The sequence below is a fragment of the Aquila chrysaetos genome, chromosome 14 (genome assembly GCF_900496995.4).
Source record: "Aquila chrysaetos chrysaetos chromosome 14, bAquChr1.4, whole genome shotgun sequence".
NCBI classification, from domain to species: domain Eukaryota; kingdom Metazoa; phylum Chordata; class Aves; order Accipitriformes; family Accipitridae; genus Aquila; species Aquila chrysaetos.
In genome coordinates this window covers 3574128-3594423 of record NC_044017.1, presented here as the reverse complement: position 1 = coordinate 3594423, position 20296 = coordinate 3574128, and the positions used below count along the sequence as shown (strand labels likewise).

At 44.3% G+C, this 20296-nt stretch overlaps 2 protein-coding genes across 3 annotated transcripts in view; one reads left to right on the top strand and one right to left on the bottom strand.

Annotated features, from left to right (window-relative positions):
* Nucleotides 1-10150, bottom strand: part of NALCN (sodium leak channel, non-selective) — a 246619-nt gene extending 236469 nt beyond the window's left edge. Inside the window, exon 1 of one of the 2 annotated variants that reach the window (XM_030036507.1) lies at nucleotides 9957-10150. The gene's annotated coding sequence lies outside the window, so the exon portion shown is untranslated. The remainder of the gene's footprint in view (nucleotides 1-9956) is intronic. The other variant, XM_030036506.2, reaches the window with a different exon arrangement.
* Nucleotides 10151-19456: 9306 nt separating this feature from the next.
* ITGBL1 (integrin subunit beta like 1) overlaps nucleotides 19457-20296 on the top strand; it is a 146336-nt gene continuing 145496 nt past the window's right edge. The window contains exon 1 of the mRNA XM_030036522.1: nucleotides 19457-19678. Coding sequence (XP_029892382.1) covers nucleotides 19581-19678 — 98 coding nt within the window. The 5' untranslated portion in view covers nucleotides 19457-19580. The remainder of the gene's footprint in view (nucleotides 19679-20296) is intronic.

The window sequence follows — 20296 nt, the reverse complement described above, 5'->3', positions numbered from 1 at the left end:
GGTGTACTTTTTGAGGTCATGAAGCCTTAAAATGGCTACATTTAGCACAGTGATAAGTTTACTGCAATGTCTTGGGAGCTGCATTTCTCAAGACCTTAGGAAAAAAAAAAAAAAGACACTTTTTTCTAAAATGTTTTTTTCAAATATGTTCCTTTGGAAACTGTTACTCAAAAGCTAATCAGTGAATTAACAAAATAATAATTTTATGTTTACCATTTCTGGTAATGGCTATGACAGTGCTCCTAGTAAACTCTTAAGAGAAAATATACCAATAAATAGAGAATCAATAAGATAAGTACAATCAATAATTATGAGAAAAGGCTTAGGATATGAAACACTGGCAAGCCACTACTGATTTATTTTTTTTAATAAATGACCATCGTGGTTTAACCCCAGCCGGCAACAAAGCACGAGGCAGATGCTCACTCACTCCTCCCCCCGCCAGTGGGATGGGGAAGACAATTGGAAAAAAAAATAAAACTCGTGGGTTGAGATAAGAACAGTTTAATAATTGAAGTAAAATCAATAATAATAATGGCAATGAAAGGGAATATAACAAAAAAGAGAGAGGAACAAAACCCAAGAAAAGACAAGTGATGCACAATGCAATTGCTCACCGCCCACTGATCGATGCCCGAGCAGCGATCCGCCCCTCCCAGCTAACTCCCCCCCCCGTTTCCATACTGAGCATGACGTTCCATGATATGGAATATCCCTTTGGCTGGTTCGGGTCAGCTGTCCTGGCCACGCTCCCTCCCAGCTTCTTGTACACCTGGCAGAGTATGGTGAAAAATCCTTGACTTAGGATAAGCACTACTTAGCAACAACTGAAACGTCAGTGTGTTATCAACATTATTCTCATACTAAATCCAAAACACAGCACTGTACCAGCTACTAAGAAGAAAATTAATTCTATCTCAGCCGAAACCAGGATGACACTCTAAATAACAAGCTGTGTCCATTTGGGGATGAAAGTAGATAATTATCAACTGGCTATTAGAGAGGCTCTGTTGTTTTTATGCTTTTCTCAGCACTGCTTATTTATACATCTGATACATAGGAAGATTAGCCACAACCTTCTAATGAAATTCCCATTTACCCTTTTACCCAGTGCCTCTTTTTTTTTTTTTTTCTTTTCTTTAATTGATCTGGGCACAGAAAATATCGTGAACTTTAGATGTCCATAATGGATTCAGTTCACATACTTAAGTGTTGTGACTGAAGAGATCAGAACTCTTATTTTTAAGAGGTGGCCTTGAATAAACAAATTGCCATGTATATAAATCCAGTGGAAGGGAGGAAATGTTTATGGAATAGAAGAACCAGCTTGTTTACTTCTCTACTTGAAATGAGCAGAAATGCCCACAAAAAAATGCAGAATAAAGACGACAAGCCAAGAATCTTCTGGAAATGGTCTTTAGCAAGATTATTCAAAGTATAGCATAATTGTTTTCAAGCTTTTATGTGATTTTTTTGTTGTTGTTTCCACTACTTTTAGTTCTCCAGGGAACACATAGGCTTTTACACGTGGCCGTTACTGTAGAGCAACACAAAGCCCGGCGCGGCCTCGGGACTCTGCCGTGTGTGTAAAGAACTTTCACGCTTGGACTACAATCCTTTTTCCACCTGTTTCTGCGAGGGGGAACCAGCTGAAAGATGAAGAGGAGGAAGGGAGCTGTGCACAAACTCCTTCCAGCATGCGACACGCAGTGAGCACCACACCAAGCTGTGCTAATGGGGAGGCTGTAGTCCTCCCTAACCCCGACTACAAATCCACCCCTGCAGTTCCCGCATTGATTCCAACACACATCATTAGGTCTTTCTTTGATCACAACCTGTTATTAACATGAAAGGCTTAATATATTCTCTAGGATATATTTCTAGCGACAGAGTTTTTAAGACATATTGGGTGCAGGGCAAAGGCAGGTTTTGAGACAGGAAAATACCATGGAGTTTTGGGCCTACATCCACTTCATTTCTTTGGAGTATTTTCTTTACAGTAGCAATGAAAATCCACAGTGCAGGTGTCAACCTTCTCAGGGAGGAATGTAATGTCTTTGCTTTTAAACCTCTCCTCTACTTTTAAAAGCAAAGACAAATTAAGGGAAGAAAACCAAATAGAAAATTGCTCACACACTGAGCCCCTCCAGAGCCATTTGGTCAGTTTTTTCTCTTCCTCTCTCTCCCTGAACTTGCAGGTACATTCAGCAACCACTACACTGTCTAAAACACCATCAACCACTACACTGTCTAAACCACCATCAACTACTAAATTTGCAGCCTCTGCTGAAATGAAAGTATGCTAGCACAGTAGTTGGTGAACTTAAGACCCACTCTGCACTTGGGAGAAAAAAAATCTGAAGAAGGTCTAATCCCAGTTTGTGATATCCACACTAACCACAGGACACTCGTCCTGATGGAAGTTTGCATTTCCTACAAAAATCAAAAGACAAATTTTAAAAAGTTTCTGATCCTACACAACATCAAAAGCTGAGAAATCTGTGTCACGTTTATAAAGAAAGCTCGCTGCATACAGCATAATCTGCTCAAGAAATCTCTATCACAAAGTCAGGAAAACATGCTTATAAATGCTCTGGTAGACAAAAAAGGTAGTTGAAAAATGACTTCACAGAAAAATAAATAGAAAAATAAAGCAGATATTCCTACCTACGACCTATGGAGAGAGTTTAAAAATCCAACAAATCCTTGGAATCAGCAATGTCTGGCTTCCAACACACTTCTTTCTCACTGCTTTTTGACTTTGTCACCTGAGATCATGTGAGCACTGCCTGAATGTCCTCCCAGGGCTGGCCACCTACAAGCACTCTCTTCAACACCAACTCTCTCTTCTTTGAAAATGTCAACTCCCCTTCCAACTTTTCCAAGAGCTGGGACACACAAAGTGGCACACACACTTCTAAGAGAATAATTTTCTTTGAACCTTTTACTATCTGTGAAAGCTAAAATGGGTGACAGGAAGAGGACATGAACACCCATACACACAGCATAATGACAAATCCCCATTTCCATATAAGACATTAAGAAAAAAACTAAATTACAGGCTACCTTGGAGAAGAAATTGCTCTTAACTGCAGTATACATTATATGGTTATAGGAAAAACGTAAGTTCTCATTCTTACATCTCAATAGCCTTCTCCTTTCCCTCTTAGCAAATTGTCGCTGTTTCTCTGTTGCCTGCTCCCTCCATCCCCATGTTCTTCCATCCCTGCTTTTGGGTGCACGTACATGTGAGAGACTGGATGGAGTTAATGCCTCAAACACCCGTTGTGATGGACAGAGACCGGGGGCCTGGCTTTTGCGGTTGAGGAAAGAAATGGAACTTGCTTGCAGAGCTGCATAGCAACACCACACGTGAGGGACTGAAAGAGTGAACGTCTCCAACATTGCGGTGGGGCAAGTTCTGCGTGACAACGAACCGCAGGTGAAGAAGCCGGTCGGCAACGGGGCGCGGAGGCCGTGCCGTGCCGGACGATGCGCGGTTCCCTGTTCTGACGTGCTGAGCGGGGCAGCTCACCATATACGGCCAAAGATCAAACAATGGCCACGCCTGCAGGGAGGGAGAAGTTACTCCCCAAACGACCTCCAAGCCCACCGACCCATTTCCGAATGGTTCTGAAAGCACAAACTGCTCATGACACCTAATTAGCCTAATGAGTTCCAGTGCCCACCTGAAGGAGGGGCAAGGAGATGATAGAAGGACACAAACTGAAGCCCCACGTGCGCAAGCCCACCAGAACTGGACCCTTAGGCTGGCTGGACCAATGCTGGACCCAGGACTGGTGAAATCTTTCTCTTTTCTCTCTCTGCCTCTCCCTCTTTTTTTTCCATAATCCCCACACCTCATCCCTTTAGACATAAACTGTTGACAAGGTCTGGGACTAGGAGTGGATCCAGCCGCCCCTGGACTCCTCTCTGAGAAGGAGTCTAGAAAGCGAGGGGGTCTGCTCTGAACATCAGGACCCAACAGGAGGGCTCGCCTTATTGTCTTCCCTGAATTGATGTATATGATTACCATGAGTTACACGGTTTACTGTGGTAGTGTATTGGGTTTGTGTGGCATGGTTTTGGTAGCGGGGGGGTTACAGGGGTGGCTTCTGTGAGAAGCTGCTGGAAGCTTGCCCCATGTCCGACAGAGCCAATGCCAGCCGGCTCCAAGATGGACCTGCCACAGGCCAAGGCTGAGCCCATCAGCGATAGTGGTAGCATCTCTGGGATAACAGATTTAAAAAGAAAAAAAAAGTTGTGGGACTCACAGAAACAGCAGCCAGAAGAGAGGAGTGAGAACATGTAAGAGAAACAGCCCTGCAGACCCCCAGGTCAGTGCAGAAGGAGGGGGAGGAGATGCTCCAGGCGCCGGAGCAGTCCATGGTGGGGAAGACCACGGTGAGGCAGGCTGTCCCCCTGCAGCCCAGGGAGGTCCACGGTGGAGCAGATCTCCACCTGTAGCCCAGGGAGGACCCCACACCGGAGCAGGTGGAAGCCCAAAGGAGGCTGTGACCCCATGGGAAGCCCGCGCTGGAGCAGGCTCCGGGCAGGACATGCGGACCCGTGGAGAGAGGAGCCCACGCTGGAGCAGTTTTCTGGCAGGACTTGTGACCCTGCAGGGGACCCACGCTGGAGCAGCCTGTGCCTGAAGGACTGCAGCCCATGGGAGGGACCCACGCTGGAGCAGTTTGTGAAGAACTGCAGCCCGTGGGAAGGACCCACGTTGGAGAAGTTGGTGGAGGACTGTCTCTCGTGGGAGGGACCCCACGCTGGAGCAGGGGAAGAGTGTGATGAGTCCTCCCCCTGAGGAGGATGAAGCAGCAGAGATAACGTGTGATGAACTGACCGTAAACCCCATTCCCCGTCCCCCTGTGCCGCTGGGGGGGTAGGTAGAGAATCTGGGAGTGAAGTTGTGCCCAGGAAGAAGGGGGGGGTAGAGGGAAGATATTTTGAGATTTGGTTTTATTTCTCATTACGCTAGTCTGGTTGATTGGTAATAAATTGAGTTAATTTTCCCCAAGTTGAGTCTGTTTTGCCCGTGACGGTAATTGGTAAGCGATCTCTCCTGTCCTTATCTCAACCCACGAGCCCGTTATTATATTTTCTCTCCCCTGTCCAGCTGAGGTGGGGAGGAGTGATAGAACAGCTTTGGTGGGCACCTGGCATCCACTCAGGGTCAACCCACCACAGGTAGTTTCATGCCAATTCCTGTTGTGGGACACCCCGCCACCTACTGTTATGCCTCCCAAGTTCAGGCTGCTTCTGCCATAAATAAAACGTTTAATTGATCATTTGGTGTTGTTTCACCTTAATTTAGCCCCAGGGAATTCCAAACCCACCATGACCCCTCCCTGGTCTGTCCAGCCCGGATTGTGACAATACAGGTGAACAGCATTTCAGTATTTGTTTTCATGTAGAAAAATATTTGAAGTGACCACGTTATATACATGACAGTACAGATATATTTAATTTTAGAAGGGTAAAGACAGAATTCCAATGGATACAATCACATGGCACATGCCACTACGTATGTTATTAACTTAATAGTTAATAGTTAATAACTAGTTTCAACTTAATTACTTAATTCAACTTAATTAACTTAATAGTTAATAACTAGTTTCAAGGAAAAACTTATTTCAGTACTTTTTGTCTCTGCATTGTATTGTTATTGCATCTGATAAAATGTCCTAAAAGATCTCTTCATTATTTTTAACACAGTATACTGCTAATAGCTGATCAAACTTCAGTATTTATTAAAACCAAACAGGACTGGGGTTCACCAATCGAGGAAGGTTTAACAATTGCTGAAGGCTGCCAATGCAAGAACATCTAGTCTGAAAATAGACAGGTGTCCAGACTTTAGCTCTTTGCTTCCAACACGTCTCCTGTGTCTTGTCTTATTATCAGCTAAGGACAATGCTCACACAATATTTATGTCTTAAATATAAGTTCTTCCTCTCAGACCTAGCCAAAATACTTCAGACCTACTCAGCAGACAGAATCAGATATCATATTGCATACAGAAGCAGGTCTCATGTGAGCCAGATATACAGCCCACCACTACTACCACATAACATCATATCACGAGTCCTTTTTACTATAAGCCTTCTAACATCTGGAAGATACAATTTTGAAGAAACTATGCATGCATATACATGGTGCCATGATGCAGCCAGATAATGAAATTCATAATTTTAAATAGAATTGGTTAGCTTTTTGACATTTTTCAATTAAGAAGCTGGGTTGAATAAGAGAAAAAAACAACTGAAGATGGTTTTTCAACTGTTGCTGGTAGACCACACCATTGCATGTTCCATCAAACCACTTCTTTTACATACAAAGTAGAGATCAAGGTACTCAAAAGCTACTTGTCTAGTAAAGATCAGGTACGTTCTCACATTTCACAGTCCCAGCTCCCCAGCTATCCTGAAAGGAGGGACACATCTGAGCATGAAGTGGCTACTTCCCTGTACAAGTAACCAGCTGCTTCTTAGCACAAGAGTGGTGAGCACCCTCAGTCTCCCTCCAACGTGTTGGCTGTTGGCATGACTGGACAAAAGGACAGCTTTCCAAGCCCTACAATTTAAATATACCCTTAGACATTACTCTGTCAGAACAGTTGATAAAATACTAAAATTTCATGACGGCCACTGAATGCACAGTAATTATATGTAGAGAATATACTGATGGCAATATATCCCCTTTATGGATATATAGCATGGTTTAACAGCTAGATTACTTCAAAAGTTCACTTTGACTGTGGGCCACCTACCCACCACGTGCTGCCCTAAGATTAGTCTACTGCAATGTAGTCTATATGAAAATCCTTAAGAGCCCATAGCTGACAAAGATGTGCAGCAAAGTGCTTGGTAAGAATCATACTGGAAAAAAAACAAGAGCAGTGTTCTGGGATTTGCTCTTGCGGTCTACTCATCTCCAGGTGGAAATTGTGTTGTAGCCCTCTGTGAAAGCAAGGAGGCAGGTAGCAGCAGGTTATTCTTTGAGAGGATTCAGGGAGTAACCCATCCTCTCTTTAAAATACCCCACATTCAGTAACCTGCTATGAATACTGCAGACCTACGTTTACAGGTTTTAAAGAAAGGGATGAGGGCATCCTTCCCAGAATGATGCAGGGGTGGAAAGGAGCTTCTCTGTAGGCAGATGGCTGGCAGCATGCCTGCTTAAGTGGTTATTTTAATGTTGCTGGGATTTTGTTGTACCACTAATTACATGTTAGTGTGCCTAGAACCTTGTATACACATCTTTTCATAATTTAAATTGAAATACATTAAAAATTAAAATAAACAGTGGTTATATTCTTTTACCATTGCAACAATTTTTGCTAAAATAATTGTTTAAGAAATTTGAATATTCTAGATCATCTTCCCAAATTCTTACCTATCATTTAAGGAATTGCCAATTAAAGTTAACACCTATATAATTTAAACTTGAAATCCTGAAAACAAAATCAGGACTCTTCATTTTCATCCTCTTATCTTTCCTTTAAAACAAAGAAATTGACATGTGATACGCATTCTCATTGCTGCACGGCATTTCCTAGAAGTTGCAGCCATAACCTTTGGTACTGTACTACCATCTTCATAAACACAATGATTGCATGTAATGGACCAGGAAGAAAAGGCCAAACCCAAAGGCTTTATTTTAGGGGAAAAAAAATAAATGGAAAACTGAGCTATAAGCATCATAAGCTAACTCAGGTTTGAAGGACCTCAGGAGGTCTCTAGTCCAATCTCCTGCTCAAGAAGGGTCAATTCTGGTGTCAGACAAGGCTATCTGCAGTTTACTCAGGTTACTCCAGTCTGGTCTTGAAAACCTCCAATGATGGAGACTGTACAATTGCTTTGAGTATCTTGTTCCACCACCTGACTGTCCTCGGGGGGGGGGGGGGGGGGGGGACGGACAGATGAAAGATGAAAATATCACAGAAAATAAAGGAAAAAGAAAAAGAAAGTACCTAGTAGAGCCAAGACAGTTTGCAACCATAGTCTAGGAGTGGTATCTCCCAAAGCAAGACATTTATCAGCACTTAACCAATACAGGAAACTTAAAATGAAATAAAAGAGGCTATGGAGGTAAAGAAAGGGAGAACAGAAAAAGATCGAAAGGGAGATAAAATATGATTCAGCCCATAATGCCCATATTAGGCTGACTTTGCTCTTTACCTCCAAGAAGATTTCATGCTCAAAACCTACAGGATATCCAACTCATTTTCCAACCATGGAAGTATTCCATTAGTAACACAGTAAGAATAATTTGTGAATGCAACACCTCTATTTTACTCACGAACACATCAAAAATCTTGTTTACAATTGCCTGCATTCCTAAATACTTATGGAGGTGGGGAGCAAACCCAAATCCCTAGAAGCCAGTAACAGTTCTATCTCATCACGAGACACTCATGCCTTAAGAAGACACTCTCATCTGTGAAAACCCAAGACTCCCCACCTCTTCCAGAGCTTGGTCCAGTAGCCCATTACCCCCTGCAACACAGCTTGATACTACTCGTCTCCTGTGGTGAAGGTTTAAGACCTCAAACCTCTGTGACTCAGGACCTGGGTTTGGATGAATGCCACATAGGTCTATATAGTGTTCACGGTACCAGCAATGCCCAGAGGCTGGAAATAAGTCAAATCAGAGCAAGTTGTATTTCCAGGAGGTATAGCTTAAATGGGAATGAACTGTGATGGACCAAATTTCAGATTAAAATAAAACAGACGCACCAAACAAAAGACAATGGGTCCACATTTCTAAACCACGAATGACATGCTGATTGTTACGGCCTTAAAGTTTCTTTTCAAAACACAGTATCAAGCTCAAACAGTTAAATAAATTCTCCCAGCTGTTCCTAGAAGTCCCCAAAGGTATATGCCTGAATTTGCAGAGAGCTGGAGTCTTCTAGCAGCCAGAGACACCAACTCAAAGAAATGTAATTTTTTTTCTCCCTCCACTTAAGTTTCTTAACTTTGTGATTTACACAGCAAAACTTAGTGCATTGTTAATATGTACTATTTCTCTGTTGGTCACTTAAGAGGGCAGGTGGGATGTGGCTGCTGTGGAAGGAAATTAAAAGACTAGATGGAAAATGAAATGGAACAGGAAATTGAAGATGCTCAAGACAAAACCAAAAGACTCAAACAGCATTTAGTTAGTATCTTCTCACTGCAAATATTTCCCTGATGAGTGACTCAGAATACAACAAACGATGGGTAACTCACCAAATCACAGCTGACTTAAAAGCTACATCTACACGTAAAGGCCATCATAAACCTCCACCCTTCCTAGAAGCACGCCTCTTACGTTACCGAAGCGCTAAAACAAAAAGATGTCAACCACAAAAAAACGTCAAGCACCTCTCCCTCCGCTCAACCGACAGCGCCCAGCACCCCCACACTGCACCTTCCAGAGTTTGACTTCAGGCCTAGCTACATCGGCTCTCTCCAACCACGACAAAAAAAAAAAACCAAAAAAACCTCCCACAGCCCCCCGGCCTGTGATAAACGAAGAGGCCTCTTCGCCCCACGGTCCCGCTCTGCCTCAGGAACGAAGCGAGGCGGGTTTTTTCGCCCCACTGAGGGATGTGGAAGGGATCCGGGCCGGCGGGGGCAGGCCGGCGGCGGGGCGGGCGGCCTCCCGCTCCCTGCGGTAGCAGGGAGCGGGAGGCCGCCCGCCCCGCCGCCGGCCTGCCCCCGCCGGCCCCGGCGAGACCCATCGGTAGCAGGCCCCGAGGCCGGCCCGGAGCTCCCCCTCCCACCGCGGGGAAAGGGCGGGCGATGAGGAGGGAGCCGCCGCCGCCGCCGCCCCCCCCCTCCCCGCCTCAGCGGAGCCGGCCAGGCCTCTCGTCCGCGCCCGTCCCCTCCCTGAGGAGCCGCCGGCCGTGGAGGGGAGCGGGGAGGAGGCGGGAGGCCCACCGCGTTCCCGAGCCGACCTACCGCCAGCATCTCTCTTCATGGCGCGGTCGGGTCGGCCCCCGCCGAGCGTGTGAGGTGTTAACGGCGGTGCGGGGCGGTGTGCCGTGCCGTGCCGTGCCTGCCTCAGACGCCGCCGCCGCCGTCCTCCCCGCGGTGGATCGGGGCGGCGAGGCCCGCCCGGCAGCGGCGGCCGCCCTCGGTCTCTCGGCAACGGCGGCGGGGGGGGGGGGGGAGCAGGTGAGGAGGAGACGGCAGCGACCGCACACACGCCTGTTAAAAAAAAAAAAAAAAAAAAAAAAGCAAAAAAAAAAAAACACCCCAAATTACCGCCCTCGAGTTGCTAAAGCCTCCCGGTTAAGAAGAAACACGGCTTAACGAGCCGGGAGCCGCGGGGTGAGGCCAGGGCGGCCGGTGGTCGCCTCACGTCAAAGACTCCCGCGGCGGCGAGGCTGAGCAGGCAAAAAAAGTAGGTGTTTTGGGGGGGTTTGGTTTGGTTTTCCCTCAGGACGGTCTTCAAGTACTGGGGTAGTTTTCTTATTTTGGTGAGAAACCCTCGTTGCGCATCTCAGAGCTTTTTTTTTTAGTACTCGTGCGCTTCTCTGCTTGCTGCAGAGCGTTAACTTTACTGGTAGCGTCAGCTGGGTGGTCTGGTTAATTTTCAGATTGCCGAAGAGCCAAATGAAGGCTCAGCCTTGAGCTCCACGGTGAAATAAATTCGTAAAATAGCATCACCTCTTGTACAGAGCTACCACAAACGAATGACTATAACTAACTACTTGGAAAATGGTTTCTATAAATGAAGTTGCTGTGTTCCAATCTGTATTTTTATCTTCTTGGGGGAAAAAAAAAAGGTAAAATTTCTGTAAATTATAATTTGTTTTTAAATGAAAGTAGTTGATAGGAAATAATGTGAACCCAGAGCCTCCTGGAGCTTGTAAAATTAGCAAAATTAAATATGTAATCCTGCAAATGCAGTCGTTGCTACGATGGCATTAAAGACATGGAATAGGATTTGAAAAACAAAACCCTTAGCAAAATACCCCAGAAAGCAGAAGGAAAGCATATGGCATAAATTGTATTAAGTTCCTCTAGATTTATATCTATTTGACGCTTACAACAAAAACTAATAAGCTAGCTAGGGAGCTGGCCTCAGGATTATGGATGTAGTCCTGCCAGCGCTTACGTACGTGCATTACCAGCATTAGCAATTCCAGTAAATTTAAGCACCTAATTTTAGTGTTTGCAGGACTAGTGTCTTTGATAGTAATCAGCCAGCTGATATCTCATGGGGGAAAAAAAAAAAAACAGGGGAAAACAAATCAATTTAAGAATAAACGTGCTTACAAATAATACTCTTCACGTTTTGTCTTTTTCTTCCCCAGTTATATTTTATTACTTGGGATAAGTTGCTAGGCAGCATTATGCTGTTGGTGATAGCATCTCATAAATGAAAACTGACCATTGCAAACAGTGAAATGTTGCAGCTATATCTAAGCAAAAGAAATCAGCATTTGCCAGCAGATGTGACTTTGTGCAGCAGTTTTCCTGTGGATATACTGGCCTAGGAAAAATAATTCTTGATAGAACAATTCCGTTTGGAAGGGACCTCAGGAGGCCATCTGGTCTGACCAGTCTGCCAAAACCAGGCTCAGCTATGCGATCGCACCAGCCATGCGATCACACCGGCTTGCTTAGGGCTTTATCCAGTTGGGGCTTGAAAACCTCCCGAGACGGAGACTGCGCAGCCTCCCTGGGCAACCTGTTCCAGTGCTTGACTGTCCTCACGGTGAAGGATTTTTTCCTGACATGCAGCCGGACACTCTCTTGTCCATTGTCTCTCCTCCTCCCGCTTTGCGCCCTTGGGAGGAGCCCAGCACCATCGTCTTGACGACAGCTTCCTCGTAGAGCCTGGCAGACTGCTCTTAGGTTCCCCCAAAGCTGTTCCCTTCTCGAGGCTGAACAAGTCCACCTCCTTCAGCCTCTCCTCATGGGGCAAGTGCTCCAGCCCCAACCACCTTGGTGGCCTGCCACCAAACTCTCGTATTAACATCTTTCACGTGCTAGAGCAGGGCTCGACATTTTAGATACCGTTTAATGAGTGCTACATAAAAGGGGATTAATTTCCTTACATGTGGTTTGTATTATAGAATACATATTTCCCTATGTACTTCAAACTTCTACTTTTACCTGGTATCGTATTTGGTAACACAGTGTTAAATTTTGCTCTACCTGCCCATACTGAGCCTCTGTGAACTGCAGGCTACTAACGGGGACCCACGCTTTCAGCAGAAGGTTGGATTCTCCGGGACAGCCTGTCCACCAGCACGACCTGCATCAGATGACGCTAATGCTGGAAGAAGTGTTTAGCCCTTGATGCCTTGATGTACCTGCCTATGCGCAAAGGAAAAATAATAGCGTCTTCCATTTAAAGAATTGTGCAGACAGTGAAGGTCTGCTGTTTGCGAGAAAAAGCCCTTTCTTGCTTTGCTGTTTCACCACAAATGTACATTCACGTCTGTTGCGTGAAAAGCAATTATGAACATTTTAGGACTGGAGTGGCATGTATCATGTACGTGAGGATAAAGTGGAAAACTTAGATATTTCTAAAATTGCTGATATAATTTTGCAAAGAGTCTGTCAGTCATTTGAAGTCCATGCCGATGTTTAATATTTAGGGCTGAAGTCTGGTTTTATTCTGGTTTAGAAAATTCCCATTGACTTAAAGAGCAAGCCATAAACACACGGATAAGGACTGAATTTGGGAGTTCATCTTAAGATGTTACTTTATGGTAATGTGAAATAGATCAAAAGGAAAGATATATCTTAGTAAAGATTCACCTTTCATCTCTATAAATCTAGAACAGATAAAGGAATTTCCTTATTCATTCTTCAAACTTCAACACATGGTTGAAACTGGCCATGGGGAAACTTCCATTTAAAAGGAAATCTTGGAAAATTCCAGAGGACTGATACTGAGGATTCAAGGGGAGAATTCTCAGCCTTACCTATCACTTTGATTTCTGTAACATGATCTGCAAACACAGTAAGATCTTCCTGGATGAAAGGGGATTAGCAAACTGAAGTTTTCTACACCTGCTCACTTGGTAGGTCCTGAAGAAAAAGAGGGAATGCAAAGCATCTACTTAGTTTTGTTGCGGAATTTGGATAGCTCTCAAGCCCTGGTTTTGGGTTTGGTTTTTTTTTTTTCTGGAGTGCAGTTAGCTCAAGCAATTGAAAGGGTAAAAATTAGAATGAAGTGTTTCTAGAGTGCACCAAAGCAGACAAGTAAGGAACATCCTCATCTTCCCCATTTTCAGCGAGGAAGAGCAAGAGTAAAGAAGGGAAAACACTAGTAGGTCCCCAACACAAGTTGGGGACCAACTGTTCCGTCTTACAAAATTCAATTGCTACTTTCCAGTTTGCTGGCATCTGTATAAATACAAGTGTTTTTACAGCGATATGTGTATTTTAATTATCCTACTGTGGTTGAAAAGAGGTAAAGCCACATTAGAAATAGTGAAATCATGGATTTTTTTTTCTGAATTTATTTGAGCTTTATTTGTAGCTCTCTTGTCCTTACTTTCCATAAGTATCTGTTAAGGAGTTGGAGAGTAATGTAAACAAATTTTAAAAACATCCCAAGGAGCTGAGCTTATTGGAAATGCCATTGTTGGAATTTGATTTACCACTTAGGAAAGAATGCACTGCTTGATCAGATTTCAGATATTCCATAATGAGTAACAGAATTCATGAAATATTCATTTTGAAATGATGCTTGAGCTTTTCAAAAAGGTCACAAAATGTCATTTAGAAATTCAGAATTAAACTTCAGACCCAAAGGAAGATTTAATCATTTAGGCATAGGATACAAGTCAAAACCTGCTCTATTCCTGCTCTGTTGCTGTCTAGCCCCAGGGTGTCCAAAGTCCTTAGTCATCTTAATGGCAGTTACCACGAAGTTCTCCCTTGGTCTGAAGTCCTGCTCTGCACACTCTGAGCAGCACCTCGGTCTTGCCAGGGCTCCGCATGTTTCAAACCAGCCCAGGAGCCCGGCTTTCTCCCATCTGTCTGCTCTGTGTGGCTCAGGCTGAGAGGTGGGCTCGCTCTGAAGCATGTAACCATAACAGAAATGGTCATGGAGCAACGTCAGACGAACGACTGCAAGAGATCGGTTAATATTCATGAGTAATTTGGGTTGGGATGGATTACAAAACTGTCATTCTTGAATGGCTGTGACCCGTGTCAACATTGATGAACCAGAGTAAAGGTCGTGGAGTATGGCTTTCAAAATTTCAAACCTTAAGGAGGGTCTTAGGTCTACAACTGAGTATGTTTGTCTTTGGTTTGCTTTTGAAAAGTACTGAGTACTCAGAAGAGGGGCAATAATGGTGTTCCCCCGCCCTTCCTTTTTCGTAATTTCTCTCTCCTTCATTTTTGGTTTGATAACAAGCAGCAGGACCCAGTGCAAGACAGAGCATTGAAACCACGTGAGATGGTTGCTGTTGCCTGGAGAATCTGGTGTGCATATGTTCAACTCAGACACTCAACCTGAGTTACCGTGGTTTTGCCTCTAAGAAGTCAGCGGTATCTATTTTTCAATTTACTATCCTTAGAAACAACTGTTTGGTCAAAAAGATGAGAATGATCTCTCATTGCAACTCATTCAGGTAAGTAGTTAAAAAAATACAAAAATCACAAGCATTCATTATTTTTATTGCATTTGCCACTATTTTAGATTTTTCAAGATTCCCAGCAGCAAGGAACATTGTCCCTTTGAGAAGTAAGGCACAATTTGACTGCAGAGTGAGAATTTATGGTGGAAAATGACATGCCCATTTATTTCCTTTCTTGGACTCTTCAAAAACACTGTTAGCTTGAATTACACCAGACCCTGACTCCCTTTCTGAAATAAGTGCTAAATGGTTAAGAATGCAGTAGTATGTTTTTTTTAAACCTACTATTACTGCTGGCATTCTGAGCTGTCTTGCAAGTTCATGTTAAAAAGCTTATGCTTCCTTAAGGCCTCTGTGAAAGCAGGGTGTTATTGCTGTTTAGGGGAATTAACTAGTAAACATTAAACAAACAAAAAACCTACCTCCTATTTAAAGTTTCAGCTGGGACCCAAAAGAGTGAGCTAAGGTTTTACACTAGAGTATAACATAATAACATCTTGATTAATGTTGGCCTATGAACTGTTTGGGTAGCTTATATTCACTACTATCCAGGCCAGCTACATTCAGGCCAGCTCAACTTTAATCGTGTTCTAACATTGATGCTGTAACTCCAAAAGCTCTCTCTGTTCGCTGTGTGATACCATCAGCTGTCCCAGATTCCACGTCATGTCAGCAAAGTTAATGGAAGGTCTTCTGTTCTGCACAGCTCCGGCATACTTTGTCTCTTGCTCCCTTCCAAGGATGCCACCAGCTAGCGCAACGATGACTCTCAACAGTTGCACGCATTTCTGAACTGTTTAATTTAGACAGATTTTTTTAACTCCATCAAGTAGTTTTGTCCATGGGTGTTAAAGTGGTTTGTCATAGATCTTTACAGCCATCTCATTTAGTGATTGTATATCATTGACAGAAATGATGAAGAATCACTGGAAGATTCCAACTATCCTCATTCCATGTTTTATGCAGAAATAATAACTTGTTTGATATGTGGGATTTTCACCTTCTGGTTAATTTTAGAAAACTGCGAGGTAAGCGAATGCCTCTGCAATGTCTCCACTGATATAAAGCCATGGTGTTACGAAAATGGCTTCCATGGAAACCCAGGAGCATTATTTGACAAATTTTGGTGGTCTCCAGGGTGTTTTTTTAAGCTTAGACTGTTCACTGGATATGCTTTTTGCTTTGTTTCGTTAAAAAAAAAAATCCTTAAAAATGGCATTGAATGTGGTTTGCAAACCTAACAGCTTCGTTAAAGTGACAACAAAATTAAGCTAGCCACTAAGAGGCTGTAATAAAGGAGTACGCAGAGTCCATCTGCCTCCCCACACCAAATCAAATCTTGTGCAGTAGCACAGTATGTCATGAGAGTCATGGAATTATGGAATATTTGAGGTTGGAAGGGATCTCTGAAGATCGTCTAGTCCAACCCGCCCGGTCAGAGCAGGCTCACCTAGGGCCAGTTGCCGCGAACCCTGTCCAGATGGCTTTTTAATATCTCCAAGGCTGAAGACTCCACAAGCTCTCTGGGCAGCCTGTTCCAGTGTTAAACCACTCTTACAGTATAAAAGCGTTTTCTTATGGTTTTTTTTTCTTATGTTTTAATATTATTCTAATTTGCTTTACTACAAAAACAATTCTGGCAAAATTAAGATATTGCTTGCCTTTAAAAAAAAAACTAAAAACATATCATTGCCTATGAATTACCTAGTCTACCCCAGGGCTTGCAACTTGGTTTTCACACATAACGTTATATCACAGTTCTTCACAGTTCAGAAGGCTATGAAACCACAAAATAGCCATCACCGGTTTGGATAGGAAATTACACTACTGGTTCCTCTGCTGGTAAATAAAATTGCAGGAGAAAGGCTTATCCCAATCTCTGACCACACCAGATCTTGCAGACTTTTAATAAGAGCACTAATAGCGATACACTTAAACTGAGGTTCAAGTGTAGGTGTGTTTAACAGCACTTATTTTCTTGATTCCACATCTTTATTTGAAGACATTTCTTGTCTGACAAGTATTATTCAAACCTATTGCCTACTTTTCCAAAGGCCATTCAGTATTAGCAGTATGTTCCAGCTCCTCCTCCTCCTCAGCGTTGTGTTGACTTTCTCTTCTCTACCTTTACTCTGCAGGTAGTGACATTACCACGTCTAAAGTGTACATCTCCCAAGCACCTACCGGTCTGAAGCCTTAGTCTGAAACTCTGTACATAGGAAAAGTAGCATTATATGAGTTCTCTGCTTCGCGTGGGTGTATGTTACCCAGTGGAGAGCAAAGCTCCTTAAGATTATGTACAGGAGTGGTTGAAAGGCAGTCCTCAAGACAGCGTGTCAGGTTCTCATTTAGAAGGAGACTGGCTCCTTAGAAATTGTGTGTGCGTGTGTGTATACACACATGCATGCATACAAACATTCTAAGCTTAAATGATTAAATAATAAATCTGAGCAAAGGTTAAAATCCAGTACGTGAGCACTGAGATATTCTATTAGAGGCACGTACACATGAAAACAATCATTAAACTTAAGCTCTGGGTGCACATTTTAAATACTGCACCCTTGGACTGTGTAACTGCGCCTTCTCCAAATTCACAAGGTCCACAGCCGAAAGGTGTGTATTACTTAAAACCTTGACAGATGTAAATAAATAAAAAATAAGAGAGCGATAAGGTCCATGTCATGATGGATGTCTTCTCCTCGTACATTTGAAGTTACAGTTTGCAGGCTGCTTGAAGGTCTCGTGAATACCTATCAGCACCAGTCTGCACAGGGAAAAAGGAGGAAGATGAACAGATGGCAACATTTTAGTTTGTGGATTAAAGATAAATTTAGTGCCGAAAGGGAATTACTATTGTTTAAAATGTAAAGCTTTCTATTTCTTCTTCTCTAGCTCCAGACTTCTGGCAGTACAATTTCTGACTACCATGTTGTTCTTAAAAGTGCTCCCTTTTTGAATCTAAGGGGGGCGGGTGGTGTTGATTGTTTTTTTTTTCAATTGTAGCACTACAAATAAATTTGAAAAACTATCACACGGATAGAATGCACAGTGCTCCATTAAGCATGGACTTCAGAGTTCAAGGACTGTCAGAAATAAAGGCCTGCCAATATTACTTACCTTTTCACTAGATCCATCAAAGTCAAATGCATGAGGTTAGCACAACTAAACATTCACAAGACTGAAGCCAACAGATCACTCTTAATACAGGATTTTTACCAGCTGCACTGCATGGGAAACATATTTGCAATATGAATATACTATAAAAAGCAGCAAAACCGTTAAAAATTAGTATACAATATGCAACTGCTATATATGGGGCTTTTAGATTTTTTTACATCCTAATTCTGCTTGATCATAAGTTAGGGCAAAATTATGTGTCGTATAGAGGATAGTACACTACAAGTAGAGAGCAAAGTTTTACACATCACAAATTCAACATAACCTATTAAAATAAGACAAAAGTTTTGTGTTTTAGTAGTCCATTGGAATCACGTTTGGTTTTAACCTGTGTGTCTTCAGGGAATAAGAATGTATATTTACAAATATGCTAGAACAGATTTTGTCCAATCTCTTCTTCCGTATTTCAATGAAAGTTTATACTTCAACTGAATGGGTACTTGACTAAAAACTGGATTTTACAGGCCCCAAACTAGACTTTAAAGGTTCTGTTGGCATCTGTAAGACCAGCAGAGCAAGGTCAAATGCTTGATGCAGGTTTTTTTGCAGGCAGATCACTAGCAGCACTAGTTATGTTAGCAGGAATCCTGGGAATTGTACCCTTGAGTTCACTATGTAAAATGCAAGACACCTAATTACACTTTTAGGAAAGGCAGCATCTGAGTCAAAGGATTTTTAACCAAATCTTAAAATGTTTTCTAGAACAGTATAATCTGTGGTATACCAGATACTTAATATGAAAATAAACAAAGAGTTACTCATTTTGAGAAAGCTACTGAGGGCTTTAATCTCCAGTATAGGCTCTGGAACCAGTGAAAGTTTCTTCTGCCAGCTGCCTGCTTTAAAAATGCATCTGTGTGTGTGTGTGTGTGTAGTGTAGGACACTTATATCCTACCATCTTTTGTGGTGGAATTTTGTTTCTTTAAGAGCTTTCCATCCCAGGGAGGTGTCAGGCAATCAGCAATTTCCTGGGACGACCGGAGGGATCAAAAAGTGTGGCAACTTTTCCGTAGCATAAAGAAATGCACGTGGCCATTCCTGCCCAATGTTATTCATTTAGAGAGACTATCCCTCATTTTAGCTTCGTTTTAAAGCACTTCCAAAATCTCCCGCTGCTCTGATGAAGTATTGTACTGTGTGTTTTAATGAGGCATCAGGAAACGGCTAACTAATAATGCTTTTTAATTTGCAGTCACGCGGGCCGGCGTAGGTTGGCAGCCCGCGGTGTCGCGCGGTGCGATGCCCTGAGCAGGTAACCTCAGGGAAAGGAGGGGAAGGAAGGACCTGCGGAGGCAGAACGGAGAAAGGTGCTCCAGCAGCCAGGCAGGGATGCTGCAGCTGGGAAGCACTGGTCCTGTCTTCTCCACGGCGCGCCATTCCCCCACCACGTTACACAGATTATCCCGAGCAGCCATCCGTCAAAGGACGGGGGGATACGCATACCTCAAATATTTACGGTGCCTGCACTTTGAGAATGAGACGGTTCGCTCACGTCTGTGAATGGGCCGTTTTTAAAACATCAAAATAAACCATCTGGCTGCGCAACTGTTTCTAATTACTTCCCTGCCTAGACTGTAAACTTCGGGGTTTGGCACCGGCCTCCCTCCCAGAGTGCTGCCCAAATCCCGCTCCCAGGCAGCTAATCAGAGCCACTGCAGCACGGGGGGGGAGCAGCCCCGGAGCCAGGCTTGTCCGGCTCGCAGCTCTCCGCACGCCCGGCGGGTCTGTCCGGCCGTCTGTCCGGCCGGCCGTTCCGCGGGAGCGCTCCAGGTGCGGCATAGAGCAGCTCGCGCCATGTACGCGCAGGGGCTGCCGGGGCTGGTGGTGCTGCTGCTGGTCACCTCGCTGCCGGCCGGTCGCCCCGCGCCACCGGCCGGCCCCCCGGCCCTACGGTAAGTGGGGGCTCGGCAGCCTCCCCGGGGGGGGGGGTCGCGGCCGATTGACGAGGTGTCGAGGCTGGGGTTGCGGAGGGAGCGGTGGAGGGGTTTGCGAGCTCTTCCCTCCGCCCGCTTAAAAGTCACGCCGAGGGAAGCGTTCTGGGTCGTGGGGAGCCTAAATAGGTGTTGTGCAAACTGCGGGGGTTATCTGCAACGACGGATTTCGTGCCTGAGACGCAGACCTTTGAAGCAGCGGAGGAGGGAGAGCTGGATGGCGATGGCCCTTTACGCCCAAACCTCGGAATTCTGCTGCCCGAGCGGAGCAGGCGCCTAACCACAAATCCCGGTGCGTTCCTGCTTTTTGGTGCGGCAGCACAGCGAGGCACCCTGCCCTCGGCTCGTCCCCTCCACCGCGGCCAGCACCCACCGCTCGCAGAGCCAGCAGCTCCTTTGCTCCAGAGCCGGCAAGGTCTGGTGTCTGAGAAGTGCAGGTACCAGTCACCCAAATCCTCAGTATTCCCTAGCGTCGTGAACAACTATTTTTGGCTTGGCCAGTCCTTTGTTCTTTTTTTCCTACAACCCAGCTCCTGATGAAGCAACGTGTGATTTTCCCCGTGTATGTCCTGAAAGTTG